At 34.9% G+C, this 14,937-nt stretch overlaps 1 protein-coding gene and 1 long non-coding RNA gene across 2 annotated transcripts; both read left to right on the top strand.

The window, feature by feature from the left end:
* Positions 1 to 998: 998 nt before the first annotated feature.
* LOC18441510 (histone H3.3) lies at positions 999 to 1,889 on the top strand. The gene is made up of 2 exons (XM_088846227.1): positions 999 to 1,074; positions 1,174 to 1,889. The coding sequence occupies exon 2, from the start codon at positions 1,208 to 1,210 to the stop codon at positions 1,616 to 1,618; it is 411 nt and encodes a 136-aa protein (XP_088702353.1). The 5' UTR covers positions 999 to 1,074; positions 1,174 to 1,207; the 3' UTR covers positions 1,619 to 1,889.
* Positions 1,890 to 10,353: 8,464 nt separating this feature from the next.
* Positions 10,354 to 13,345, top strand: LOC148780657 (uncharacterized). Its single transcript, XR_016040387.1, has 2 exons — positions 10,354 to 13,081; positions 13,172 to 13,345. It is a non-coding gene; the product is annotated as an uncharacterized LOC148780657 (long non-coding RNA).
* Positions 13,346 to 14,937: the final 1,592 nt, after the last annotated feature.

Genomic DNA, 14,937 nt, shown 5'->3' with positions numbered 1-14,937 from the left:
GGGCATTATTGGCATTACGCATTTGATCCATGAGTTCTTTGTTCCTACATGCTCATGTGGACATGAGGCCATGTACCTATAAATCGATTTTATCGGCTGCACTATGATGAAATCATAATGTGTTACTCCAAAAGTTTTCGACTGTAAAGTATCTTTATATGTTTGAAATGATTTTGACTATAATTGTTTTGTATATTTTAGGAAAGATGCAGTTTCTATAAGGCTGGGGCTCTAAACAATCTAAGCAAGGCGTACCGTGAAATAGTATTGAAAGACGTTATTTCAGTTAGGAAAATCTTTGTGATAGCTTAAAAATTTATTTTCATTTCTATTTATGAAATTTGAAGCTTTAAAAATAATGCAGATCAAACAAATCTATGGGCACTTGATGTTCTTGAAAATTGACGGTCTAAAAAATGCATTATAAATAGCACTATTTGGAAAGTTTGAAATCAATTCTTTCTCATGTTTATATATCTTGAGGTCGAGATGATTGATTTGAGGATTTTTTATCATTGAAACAACCCCTTCTAGTGAATTTTTGAGGTGCACTTTAATTTGATTTTTTCCTTTTAAGAATTATATTTTTGTTTTCTTTGAAATTCTTAAAAAATCAATTTCTAATTTTAAAAGATTATTTATACTCTTATATCATCTCTCAATTTAGAAAGTTTGAAAATACGCTGTTTTTTATTTTTCAAACAAGTTATTGCGATAGAACCTCTTATATTGACTATTTTACCTTTGATACAATACGGTCACAATTTCTTACAACCGTTTGATATGAAATCTGATTAATGTGTCACAGAGTTCAAGGTCTAATTCCTATATGATCTCGATAGCAAAATAAACCTTAAAAGATACACTCAAATCGTTTTTCCTTTCAAACCGCTGCGAGATAATCTCTCCATGTATTAATCTTTCCGTCCCTCTTGTTAATCTCTTTAAATCCCACGCCTTAAAACTATAAAGGAAAGACGCACACTTTCTCTCTTGTTGATCTCTTTAAATCCCACCAGTTAAAAAGTAGAACTCCCTCTCTCACTCAGATCGCGTGTTTGCGTTGGTTTTCTTGTGGCCTAATCTTTCCCTTCTTTCAGAGATTTTGTTGATTGAGGTTTGCGGAGAGGTTTGCGTTGGTTTTCTGGTGGCCTAATCTTTCCCTTTTTTCAGAGATTTTGTTGATTGAGGTTTGTGAAGAGGATTAATGGCTCGTACGAAGCAAACAGCTCGTAAATCAACAGGAGGAAAGGCTCCAAGGAAGCAGCTCGCAACCAAGGCTGCAAGGAAGTCCGCTCCAACAACAGGTGGTGTCAAGAAGCCTCATCGTTTTCGCCCTGGGACTGTCGCTCTTAGGGAAATTCGAAAGTATCAGAAGAGCACTGAGCTCCTTATTCGCAAACTCCCTTTCCAGAGGCTTGTTCGTGAGATAGCCCAGGACTTCAAGACTGATCTTCGTTTCCAGAGTCATGCGGTTCTCGCTCTCCAAGAAGCTGCTGAGGCTTATTTGGTTGGCCTCTTTGAGGATACCAACCTTTGCGCCATTCATGCCAAGAGGGTAACCATCATGCCCAAGGATATGCAGCTTGCTAGGCGTATTCGTGGGGAGCGGGCTTAACTTATCTCCTCTCTAATTTCACTCCTCACTCTTAGTTTTTTATTTTTTATTTTTTATTTTGGATTTGGACCTTTAGGCAATGGACCTTTTGGGGTTTAAGATTAGGTTGGATTGAAAGGATAGGCCCTGCTCTTGGTGGTTTTGTAATTGATGGTCATGCCTTCTAACCAAACTCTGTGGAAGCACAAGCATTTACATGTGGTAATTGGTTTCTCTTTCTGATTTAGACTGTGGACGAGCCTATATGTGGTAAATCTTTCTTTTTTTTGGATTCGGAGATGTAATATTTTCTCGTGCTCTTACGGTTTCTTTGGATGTGTTTCTCATTCAGTTGTTTATTTCTGTGTCTTGTTCTCATAATCTCATCGGGAGATGTATTAGATATTGGATAAGGAAATTGGATAAAGAAAAGTATATAAGTTTTATGTTGTAGGGAAAGCATAAAAAGCTTGCCCAGCGCCAATTCCTTAATTCTCCTACCTGCTCTACCAAGTCCCATCCTAATTCCTTAATTCTCCTACCTGCTCAACCAAGTCTCATCCTATAATAATATGACTCCTAAAAAGAATCCTAAAAAAGGAAATAATGATTTTATTACAATGTCCCATTACACTACATTGAAACTAATTATACCACCTTTATCTTTAATTCTTAAATTAACTAATAAAGTAAATAAAAATCCACCCATGCCCCTAATATCAAATATATAAAATTAATTAAAAACAGGCCAATTGCTTGGTCTAGGTCTAGCCTCGGCTAGATATTTGGGTGAACCTGACCAAACTTGACTTGTATATGTATAGATCAACATTATTGACTTCTATATGTATACATCAACATTATCATCCGATCCTAGTATTTATAGTCGGCTACATGAATCCCAGACTATTTAGATCGGTTATGCTCTGTCAATATGTATACATCGTCATCCTTATCCTAATTATTTCAGTCAGACAATAAATCACCATATCTTTTATCACTACTTCCATCCATGTCCTTTGAGGTTTTTCTTATCCTTTTAGAGTTTTCTAATTGAACCAAATCGCTCATTACCTCTACTTTTCCTCATATTATTGTTTATTGGAGTGATCTCTTGATAACCAATTCCCCATTTCTATCCTTTCTTGTTATGCTATTCATCGATGTCAATATCCTCATCTCATCTATACTCATCCTGGATATGTTATTTTTTGACCACCTAACATTCTGTCTCATAAAGCATGGCTAGTCTTGTAGCCGACTTAAAAAAGCTTTCCCTTTAGTGTTCATTGGTATGTGGGGGTGATCATATAAAACTCCAGATGCACATCTCCACTTCACGTACGCAGCTCTATTTCTATGTGTGACAAGAGCTTTATTTTCACTTCACGTACCCTTGCTCCCATTTCACCTATATTACTATTCATTATAGCTTTATTGTTAGTTTTTTTTTTTATATATATATATAATAATAATAATAATAATGCCACTATGAGACATTCCTACACCCATGTGAGTAGGATCTTAAAGGATCACCATTAAATTTTGACACAGATATCTAGAAAAGTTACTACATGAGTGAATGGGTTTATTGATTACTTTTCTAGAGATTTGTATCAAAATTTAATGGGGATCTTTTGGGGTCCTACTCACATGGGTGTAGGGGTCTTATAATATCATTTCTTAAATATATATATATATATATATATATATATATATATATATATATATATATATATATATATATATATATATATATATATATATATATATATATATATATATATATATATGAGACTGAGACTATTTACCTTTCGTACAAGGTGGTCATAATTAATCATGCGCATTGGGTGGCTGCATTTATTTCATTGACCAAGTTCAAAAGTAATTATCTCGAACTTTGTGACACATCCAGGCTATCAAATTTCATATCGGAGGGTTATAAGTAATTGTGACCTCCATGTATCAAAGATAAACGGTCTCATTGTATACAAACCCATAATGTATTTCATATATGATATTCACAGCATGTTATATATGTAATAAAGTTTTTATTATTGAATTTGGTGCTATCCAAAATCACCCACATAAATAAATCCCATAGTTTGTGGGATTGATATAATCCCATATTTTGTTGGATCGATTAAGATTGATCCAATAGAATTGAGATATTCCCATAATTTATGGGATTGATATTTGATATTGATAAGGTTCCTAAAAAAAATATAAATCCAATGAGATTAGGACTATTGAATGGATAAATCTATTTTGTGTGGATTCATAATTATATATATGGGATAAAAGTGTAGAGAGCTTTTGTCTGCCCAATTTGGGTTATGGGAATGTTGGTTCATCTAGAGAGAGAGGGAGGAAGAGCCTCATGTGCATAAGATGTGATTTATTCTTAGATAGAGCTTCCTTTAGACAGAAACAGTGGTATCGCTTTTGGACTCCCGAAGATTAGGAGGCTTGTTTCTCTAATGGTGTCTCTTTTGGACTCCCGAAGATTGGGATGCTTGTTTCTTGTAGAGAAAAGGTTCCCATTGAGATTTTGGGTAGTTTCACTTTTAGTGAGATAAAGTCTCGTTTGCTCTCAAAGTTCTCTTCCTTGACAATAGTTTAGTTATGAAATAGAGATTTTGGGTGGTTTCCCTTTTAGTTATATAAAGTCTTGTTTGCTCTCAAAGTTCTCTTCCTTAACAATGGTTTAGTTATGGAATAGAGATGAGACATCAGAGTAGTGCTGTTTAGGAGAGCAAGTTTAAAATGATTTGCTTGACTTGGTTTTTGTCGAGGTTTGTGTATAGTGGATTTCAGTTTGCCATGCCTGTAGATGTAGGCCTTTTGGGGTGAACCAAGTAAATATTTATGTTCTTGTATTATATATTTCATGATTTATTAAAATGATTTGCTTGATTTAGTTTTTGTCGAGGTTTGTGTATAGTGGATTTCAGTTTGCCATGCCCGTGGATGTAGCGCTTTTGGGACCAAATAAACATTTGTATTCTTATGTTATGTATTTCATGATTTATTTCTCGTACTTTATTTGCCAAAAATCAGCCGATGGGCTTTAAAGCTTCCGCGCGCACAACATTTATATCTTGACCCAACATGTGGGGCTTGGATCTGGGTCCAATTGGTTTAGACTAGGCTTGGGTCCATGTCGGGGTTGACCATGAGCCAACCCTAGGCAATGACATTTATTGCAATGTTCATGTTGTCAGTACTCTCAAGATAGTTTATGTCTAGAGGAATGAATCTTATACTTACGTATATCATATGTAGGTCCAATGTGAGATATGATTTGATTTTTGTTTCCTCTCTTAGATGATAAGAGTTATGATAGAAGGTTAGTTGAGTCACTATTGATAAACATGGGGGCCCAAATTTGAAAATTTGTAACAGTTGTATATTATTGAAAAGTTCAAAAGTTCAATGTGAATGGTTCTTATTTATGAGATTTGAGATAGAGGCATATAAATAAGGATTGAAAAGTTCAATGTGAATGGTTCTTATATATGAGATTTGAGATCGAGGCATATAAATAAGGAAAATGTTTATATACGGTTGCAATCTTAAAATGTAGAATTAAAGATGTACCTCAAAAATATATTGGAAAGGTTGTTTTAATGTTGAAAAACCCTGTAATTGATCATCTCGACATCGAGATGTATGAATATGAGAAAAAAAAAAGAAAAAAAAAGAGGTTTTTGAGTCCCAAAAATAGTGCATCTTGCAACACATTCTTTAGACTGCCTATTTTAAAGATTTTCATATATTTATAAATCTACTTGATTTTAATCAATTTTGAAGTTCAAAAATTCTAATTAGATATGAAAATAGATTTTAAGATAATCTTAAGAATTTTTTACAACAAATTACATGTTACGATAAAATATGGAGGTGCGCCTTAATTGGATTGTTTAAGGTTGCAACCTTATAGAAACCAAAATTAGATAAAAAAGGGGTTTGGTAATGGACTTAGGAGAAATAATTTTCAACTTACGAGCCATGAATATTTGATAAATTAACTAGAAATCCCTTTCATGAAGGGAGGAAATTAGATGACCTTGAATATGAAGACATAGATGCATTCATTATTTCATATAGATGGCTTATGTAGGTTTGGTTAGTTGTATTTTATTAATAAAAAATTAGATGCTTTGAATATATTTAAATGATATAAAACTCTGGTAGAAAAGCTAGTTAGACAAACGCATTATGAACCAACAGTGTTGAATATTACTCCAATTTATTTCCCCAATTATGTAAAAGGTATGGTATAATTCACTAAACCATCATGCAATATACTCCATAGTAAAATATTATTATTTTTAGATTAATGATCTTATGAGACCCTTCCACACCCATGTGTAGGACCCTAAAGGATCATCATAAAATTGATATTTAGAAAAGTCAAATCCCGTATCCATGTGATAAATTTTTTAGAGATCTGTGCCAAATTTAATAGTAATCCTTAGGGATCATACATACATGGGTATGGGAGGGTCTCATAGGATCATTATTCTTTTTTTTTATAGGAATCCATAACAGAATAATGTTATTGAGAGAAAAATGATAGGAATCCATAATAAAATAGTGTTATTGTGAGATGAAATAAAACTATGATGGACATGGTTAGGTTTATAATAAGCTTACCCTTGCTATGTGCATGTTTAACTGTGTCCGAATTTTTTAGGGTACTTCCAGGGATATGCCCAGTAGAGATGGGTTGGGGCTTGTAGCGTAGAGGATTATACCAAGGCCATAGCCTTAACACCTGGAGCAGTGGATTGGTAGAAAACTCGACCTAAGTATGGATTTTATAACCATTATATATGATCATTCTTAGAGCCGTTATGCTCACTTTTTAAAAAACATAGATGATGAATATTCCTTGGATAAATATATGATGAATATTCATTGGATAAATATTTGAAATTATATGAAGTCGAGAAAGTTGAAGTCATCAGCCTCCCTCGATAGTTAGTGAACGTGTATCTTTTGAACCTCTACCAAATAGACCAATCTTACCGCCTTTGATGAATAGTATGCATTTATGAATTAAAAAGGGTTTGGCTCCTATGCGGCCAAGCCCGCGTATGTAGAAATACGAGCCTCTTAATAAATCTTTTTTTGAGATGGATTTTATGACTTAATTTTTAAAGACATGTAATATCTAACATGGAGATCATGAATATGAAAAAATAAATAAACTTAAAAAACTAAAACTAACAATTCTAGTAAGAAAACATTTGGACTGTTAGTTTCCATTGTTTTTAGATGGAACACTTACTTGCATCTATCTTTAAGATGGATGCTCTACTCTTTCTGGACTGCATATGTAGAAATGTGGTCCAGCCCGCATGAAAGAGTTTTCCATTTAAAATAGGGGTGTAGTTTGTATAAGGTTGCAACCTTAAACAATCGAATTAAGGCACACCTATAAATTTTATCATAAATATAATTTTGGTGTTAAAATTTTTTAGGATGGCTTGAGAATCTATTTTCATCTCTAAATATAAGATCTTAAATGGTAAAAATGGTTCAAATCAATTAGATCTATAAGCACTTGAAAATCTTAGAAAATGGACGGTGTAGATAATTTGTTGCAAGGTACAGTATGTTTAGGACTAAATTTTATTTTTTTTATATTTTTCATATTCATACATCTTGATGTCAAAAATGATTAACTAGAGGTTTTTCCATCCTCAAAACAACCTTTTATGATGGACTTTCGAAGTGCACCTTAATTCCATATTTTAAGGTTGTAACCTTATATAATTTTTTTCCTTAAAAGAATTCTATTTTCTAATGAGCGGGAGTATATTAGATGGACCTCATAGCTATAGTGAACCATTAGTTGTTTCCTCTTAACTAAGTGGACTCATGTTATAAATGATGAGAGAACCATTGGTTGTTTCCTGATGAGATTGATTTATTGATTAGAATCAAGTGTAAGAGTCGGTTTGACCTTCTTAAAGATAGAAAAGACATTAGTTATAGTTTTAAAAAAAAAATTTAATGCATATGGGTATGTAAAAAAGTATTAGGTTAGAACAATAGCTAACATATCTACTCAAAAGAAGGGTATAAAGTTAAGTAAATCCTCATTCTCTTGTAGCTAATTTCACACACATTAGGATGATCTTAGTATTAATTATATATTATAACTAGAGTATTTATATATGAAAAATGTTGGGATTAGTCCACTAGCTCATATGAACATATGAGCCAAACGATCCAGATTGAATCTGAGCCGATCTGACGGTCACGACCTTATTTCGTTTTTAAATTTTAATATTTTTTTTTTGAATCCAAATAACTTAAAATTTTAAACGTTTTTCTTCAAAAATAGGATAATCTAATAAAATTATTTAAAAAATAATTTGAAACAAATAAATTAGCCAAAATACCCCTGAACTGTTTCGGGGGTATTTTGATCAATTTATTTTTTTCGAATTATTTTTTAAATAATTTTATTAGGTGAGCATTGATAAGAAGAATGAACACCTAAAATTTCAAGTTATTTGAATTTGTAGAAAAAAAATTCAAATAAGAAATAAGGTCGTGACCGTCAAATCGACCCATATTTATTCTAGGCCTTTGGGCTCATATGTTCATATGAGCTAGTAGGCTAATCCCAACATTTTCTTTTTTATATTAAATTATATAGAGAGCCTCATTCTCCTACTTCTTCAGGAAAGAAATAGGAATTGATGGACATGCCATATACTCTATAACAAAATAGTTGTTTAATCCATGAATCATTACTACGATAGTGGGAACATATCACAATGATAATAATAGTTTATACCATGACATTTTGTTTTGGAAAAAGTTTATATAAGATTGCATCCTTAAAATGTAGAAATACGGATGGACCTAAAAATATTATCTGAAAAGATTGTTTCAATGTTGAAAAACCCTCTAGTTGATCATATCGACATAAAGATGTATGAATATGACAAAAAATAGATTTTGAGTCCCAGAAATAGTGCATCTTACAATACATTATCTAGACCGTCCATTTTCAAGATTTTCACTACTTTTGAAGTTTATAATTTTATAATTAGATATGAAAATAGATTTTCAAATAATCTTAATAATTTCTTACACCAAAATTACATGTTATGATAGAATTTGGAAGTGCACCTTAATTGGATTGTTTAATATTGCAACCTTATAGAAACTACACCCTTTTTGTTTTTAGTCTGGTAACTATACATCATAAATAGAAATGAACTATTTTTAAATTAGGAAAGTATATAATGTGTCCGTACAAGGTGGTTACAATTAATCTTGACCATTAGATGTGAAATTGGGAGGCTACATTTATTTTACCAAGCTCGAAGTTCAAAATAATTTTTCTCGAAATTTATTACACACCTTAGCTATCAGATTTCTTATCGGATGGTTGTAAGTAATTATTTAATTTTTTGGTTAATTAGACCGTAATAAGTTATTTTTCTGTTTTATATGCAACTATAAAAAGTCAAAGAAAATGGTGCAGAGAGAGAATAAAACCAGAAAAAAAAGAAAGAAGGTTGAGAGAAAAATACCCTCTTTCAAAGGTCAGATCCACCCAAAACATTCTTTTTAAAGAGACCAATTTTTATTCAATTCATAGATTGATTTATCAGGAGATGTTTCTTTAAATAGACTAAAATAAAATAACTAATAAAAAAAAAAACTTCTCTCTATACCTATCCCTATTTTTTCTGTCTCATATTGATGTACCAAAATTTCTCTCTCAAATTGATGTGCCAAAATTGGGCTTCTAGATAGTCACGTTTTCCATCTCATGTTTTACCCAAAAAAAAAAAAAAAAAAACTCCCAAATTGGTTATTGTTGATAAAGATAAACTCCCTTTTAAATTTACCATTATCTTAATTATATCCCTCAAACTAACCCAATCGATACATGATAAACACAATATAAACTCTAAACTCTTGCCTGCTAATTATAGCTGAGCACTTCTTAAAAAAAAAAGAATAATTAAAATAATCATAATAATTTCTTCTTATTACGATCATTGCCCTTTCTTTTCCTTTGGGTTCTGCTACCCTTTTTAGCCGAGTCACTGTCTTTTTTTTTCCTTCGGATTCCGCTACCTTTCTTAGCCCAGTCACGAAGGGGCATGGCTGCATCAGAAAACACCGCTACCCTTCTTGGCCTAGTCACGAAGGGCCATGGCTGCATCAGAAAACAAAACAAATCATGACAAAATTTTGGCTTTCCACAATTTTTTTTTCTAACTTTAGTTTTCCCCTTGGCTTATTTTTCGTGCTTGTTACTATACGGAAAAATTACACAGGTTTTGTTTGGGTCGGTGTGGTGCACTAATTTATAGATAGTGACCGTCTTGTATCAAAGGAAATGTCCACATCGTATACAATCCCTTTTTTTTTTTTAGTTCGCTATTTAGTTCCAATAATTTTCCTGCCCCGTTGCTTGGCCAATATTATTATTTTTTCACTAGTTAATACAATTCTTAATAGTAATTATAACTTCCATTATCTGATTTTTAAAATATAACTACAAAAAAAGATTTTTATCCCAGAATGCAATTAACATCATTATATTCTCTGAAAACTTATATAATGCACGAAATTTCTAAACCATTTTCTCTCCCAGAAAAAAAATAAAAATAAATTAAACTTATGCAAACTGAAACGGACAAAAATAGAAATAGATACTTTTCTTTGAAGAGGGGGAGAGTTTAGTTGATTAATTTTCTTCTTTGGTCTTTGAATTTCACTTTTGAGTAGATATAATCATTCTTTTTAGAAGACGGATGCCCTTAAAATGTTTGACATAATACTCTGATGAGACTTTTTTAAGTTTTGATTGTATTTTCAAGTTAATTGGGCCATTGTTGGCCGGAAAAGGGACCTAGGGCCATTTGTTTTGCTGTGGCCTGTTTTGGCCAAACGACAGGGTGTGCATGGTAAGGCTCAGTGCCTAAGACGACGCACACCATGTTGTCAGACATGTCTACCTTGGTTGTTTTATTTTTTACTTGAACCTTCATATAGTACTGTTGCTTTCACCTCAAAAATGATTCTAACCCGTCCTGTAGGCTTCACTGTTGACGCTGTGATTGTCTCGCTCTCACTGAGATCTGTACATTTTATGAAAATACCCCTATGGGTGTTTGAACAAAAATGGCCTAAGTTTTCTTGAGGTATTTTTATTGAATTATTCAATTACCACTAATTATTTTTTGCTGCTCCAAGAACATTTTCTTATGCATGTGAGTTTTGGAGTGACATGTATATAGAAGTTATTCTGCATCAAGCCTGGGTTTCCATGGGTGATGTTATGTCAATTTTCCTGGGGACCTTATGGCCTGCTTTTATTTTCCTTTTGCAGGGGATATTTTGTAGATTGTAGGTGTGACCTTTTCGCGGTTCTTCGTTGGGCGAGACTTTTGACCCCTAGACAAATACAGGCTTTGCTAGGACAGGGTTATGGAATGCATGTAGGATTAGACCTTTTGGCGTAGATGTTCTCTTAATTACAGAGTTGTGTCTTGGGTGGAAACCGGAGACCAAGTCTATGCCATTACCACCCGGTGTGGTTACTCCTACCCTAGGGGATGTGACTTGGATTCTTGGGGTTCGGAGCGAGGGCAAGAACTTCCTTAGTATTCCACCAGAAGCCTCAGCTGACCTAGATGAGGTGGTCATGGGACTTATCAACATGACCCACTCCTCGATTCGTGGTGGGGGAAAGGATAGGATTTATTTGAAGAGACGAGAGGTATGGAGGGGGATTCGTGGTGGGGGAAAGGATAGGATTTATTTGAAGAGACGAGAGGTATGGAGGGGGAGGGGGAGGGGGAGGGGGAGGGGCAGGGGCAGGGGGAGAGGGTTCCCGTATAGAGAGTAAGGAGCGAGGGGAGGGTGGACGAGCACCTCGTGGTCGAGCACTCATAGTCCGCGGTTTGTCACGCCGATCTAGTAGATCTAAGGGTGGTGATGGTACGAACCAGGGCGGGCGGAGGCGAGGGGCGGCCTGGCCGACATCGTACCTGGTAGACTGGGGCTAGCATTGGCAAGGGTCCTGCCCTGGCTGGAGATATAGCAGAGCACGTCTTCCCTGAGTCGAAGGAGTCAGAGCAGGCCGAGGGGCCAACTATGGAGGAGGAGGGAGATCATGAAGCCGAGGAGACTGTTTCTGGGATAATAATATAATGAGCTTAGTCCCCAGGAGAGAGGTGAGAGGGAGAGAAGTGAGCGGGATATATGTTAAGAGGATGAGCCCGAGGTCTTTAGACAAAAGATTGACCTATGTACGGATCTTGGTGAGCTGAGTGTAGGGGAGGAGCATAGGTTTCTGGCCTTTCTATTTGGTACCTTCCTTTTTTCTGATCCCTCAGATTTAAAGTCCTTTGAAGGACGGGAGATCTGGAGAAGGTAGCATGGGGATGGTTATACCGCCATGGGGAGAGTGCAAGGGCGATCCAGGTACCCTTCTTTTCTTTGAGATTTGTGATTTTCCTAGGTTGGGTTCTTAGCATCCCCATGGGGAGAGTTCAAGGGTGATCCATATTCCTCCAGATACCCTTCTTTTCTTTGAGATTTGTGATTTTCCTGGGTTGGGTTCTCGAAATCATTTCGCCTTTGGATTAGGCCCAGGCATGGGTGCATATCGCGATTCCTCACCCGATACCAGGACGGTTAGTGCCCCAGCTCCCCTCTCTCTATTCACTAGTGGGCTTGGCATTCGGTATCTGATGAGGCACATTCTACTCCTCATTCCTGGACATTTTTTTAGTATTTCCCTTCACTTAAGAACATTTCTGCTTCCTCTTCGAATTTTAGATTGATTGATTGGATTGGATTGGACCCGACCCCATGAGGGTGTTGAGGACCACTGCTCACTTTATTTGCATGGATGTGGTGGAGGTGTATCACCCGGGTCGACAATTTTCTCTCTTCCAATCTGCTCTCGAGTTTAGCCGCCGAGGAATAGATTGGGTGGGTGTCTTACCTGACAGACATTGTTCCTTTCCTTGGATAAAGGAGTGGAGAGGCACAGACATGGTTCCTTTCCTTGGATAAAAGGAGTGGAGAGGCAGGGTGGTCGGATGTGGATAACGACATGCCACTATCAGTTTATGAGGAGAGATATAGGGTTATGTCCAAGGATGTTGCTTTCCTTACAGTGCATGGGGAGGAGGTGGCCCGACAGTTGAGCATTGACAGATCTAAGGGGAGAGCGGGCCAACCTTCTCAAGAGGACCTAGTGATTCAGCAAGGCCGATACGCGGAGGCGGTCTGTGATCGGGCATCGAGCGAGTGAAGGGGGAGCAGGCCAGGTGAGTGAGGGAGAGATCAGAGGCTGAGTGTGCCACCATGAGGATGAGGTTAGAGCCGTGTTGGACAGGCTTCGGTCTGGCACCTCTACCTGTCTCTAATTCCGTGAGAGAGATGAGGAAGCTTTAACAGACCGTCGGTCACCTTTGAGTCGAACGAGTACATTTCTTTCTCCCTCTTTTATTTTATTTTATTTCCTCTCTTTGACAACTGATTGTTTTTTTTTTTCTTTTGCGATCTCCCTCAAAGTGTGCCAGAGGAGGGGCAGTGAGAGTTTAGCAGTCATCCCCCCAGGCAGATGTGACACCCTCTTCTTTTTCTTTTGTGTTTCTCTTTTTGTATGGATTGGTGTGCTTAAAGCACATTTTTTTCTTCATTCTCACACATTTAGAGGTTAAGATAATTAATCGTAAGATTTTCCAACCTTTTCGGTTGAATAAATCTTTGAGGTGAACTTTACTCATGCATTTAAAGTTTATACATTATATAAATATTTTTTCTTGAAAAAATAAAAAATATATAATGGTCAGTTGATACTTACAATAAATGCCTAATGACCTAGATTGAATTTGGACCGATCTAATGATCATGATTGCATTTCATATTTGATTTTTAATCCTTTTTTACCAATCTTAATCATTTAAAGTTTGGGGAATACTCTAATAAAAATATTAAACAAATAATTAGTAAAAACTAAATTGATTGAAATAGCCTAAAATTTTAGGGGTATTTCAATCAATTTATTTTTTTATAAATTATGTTTTTAATATTTTTATTAGATGTGCCTTGAGAAGAAATGTAGGCACCTAAAATTTTATTTGATTTGGATTTGTATAAAAAATGTTAATATTATATTACAAAATACAGTTGTGACTATGAGATCGGCCCATATTCAATCTAGGTCATTAAGCTTACACTATTCAATCAACCCCTGGACTAACATGAGCTTTAATGATTTCATGCAGCAGTTGTATAATAATATGATACAACAACCTTAAAAACCGTCTTAAGGGCATTTGTCTGATCCAAAATTTGAAATATACACTATTTTCATTCTAATGAACATTCACAAAAAAAAAAAAAAAAATTGAAAACACAACCTAGAAAGTATTTTTTTAGCCCAATTAACATAAGCCGTTCATTTTGGTGAGAGGCTTTAGAATGATTTTTTCATTTTCAATTTTTTTGAATGGCTTTATTATCATTAGATGAACAATGTTATAAAATAAAAAAATGATTTTGAGTTTGTAAAGGCTAAGATCTCGAAATTCACAAAATGAATGGTCTAGATTCATTTTGAAGGGGACTCATTTTGACCATATCTAGGGTTCAAATTGAGCTTTTTTTTTTTTTTTGAGGGATTGATTATTGAGATGAAGAGAGTGTGTGCAAAATTTGGGGTCATACAAATACCACAAACATGGTTTTTTAGAAGTGTCGTGACATTATACTATGAGACAACCGTTGCATCGGATCATTGCTTATATATATATATATATATATATATATATATATATACACGAAAAATGTTTATATATAGGTCAATGAGGGGCCAAATTTGAAATTTAGGGGCGCAAGCCCAAGGTAGGGTACACGGGGTTTTATCCATGAGCAATAAAAGCAAAGAAATTCAGAGGGCAAAGGGACAACCTTATAATGGTAAGAAATAAAATAAAACAAGCACGTGTGATGGGGTGTGGTTTTCAGCAAAATAGAATATAACTTACACGTGTGAAGCCACATGATTTCATGCACAAAGGAAGAAAACTGGAAAATAAAAAGCTTGTGGATAGAAAGGTCCATCCAGATCACAGCAATGCATTAAAAAGTTAAAAAAAGGGAACCTCAAGGGCCCCTACTCAATTCTTTATCTCATAGGAGACAGAAAGACCAATCAACTCCGGCCTCTCCATCTCATTCACCTGCTACGAAATTTATTTATCTATTTGTTCCTTGTTTTAGATGTGGATGAGGTTTTTAAAACAAAATAAAGCCACACCTCAAATCCTCGTTTG

The sequence above is a fragment of the Amborella trichopoda genome, chromosome 9 (assembly GCF_054954075.1).
Source record: "Amborella trichopoda isolate Santa Cruz 75 chromosome 9, AtrichopodaSantaCruz75HAP2 v2.0, whole genome shotgun sequence".
NCBI classification, from domain to species: domain Eukaryota; kingdom Viridiplantae; phylum Streptophyta; class Magnoliopsida; order Amborellales; family Amborellaceae; genus Amborella; species Amborella trichopoda.
The sequence above is the reverse complement of the archived record's forward strand: the minus strand, read 5'-3'. Positions and strand labels throughout refer to the sequence as shown.

What these genes read in the sequence shown, in the direction of transcription:
- LOC18441510 (XM_088846227.1), top strand. Translation starts at nt 1,208, where the DNA reads ATGGCTCGTACGAAGCAAACAGCTCGTAAATCAACAGGAGGAAAGGCT.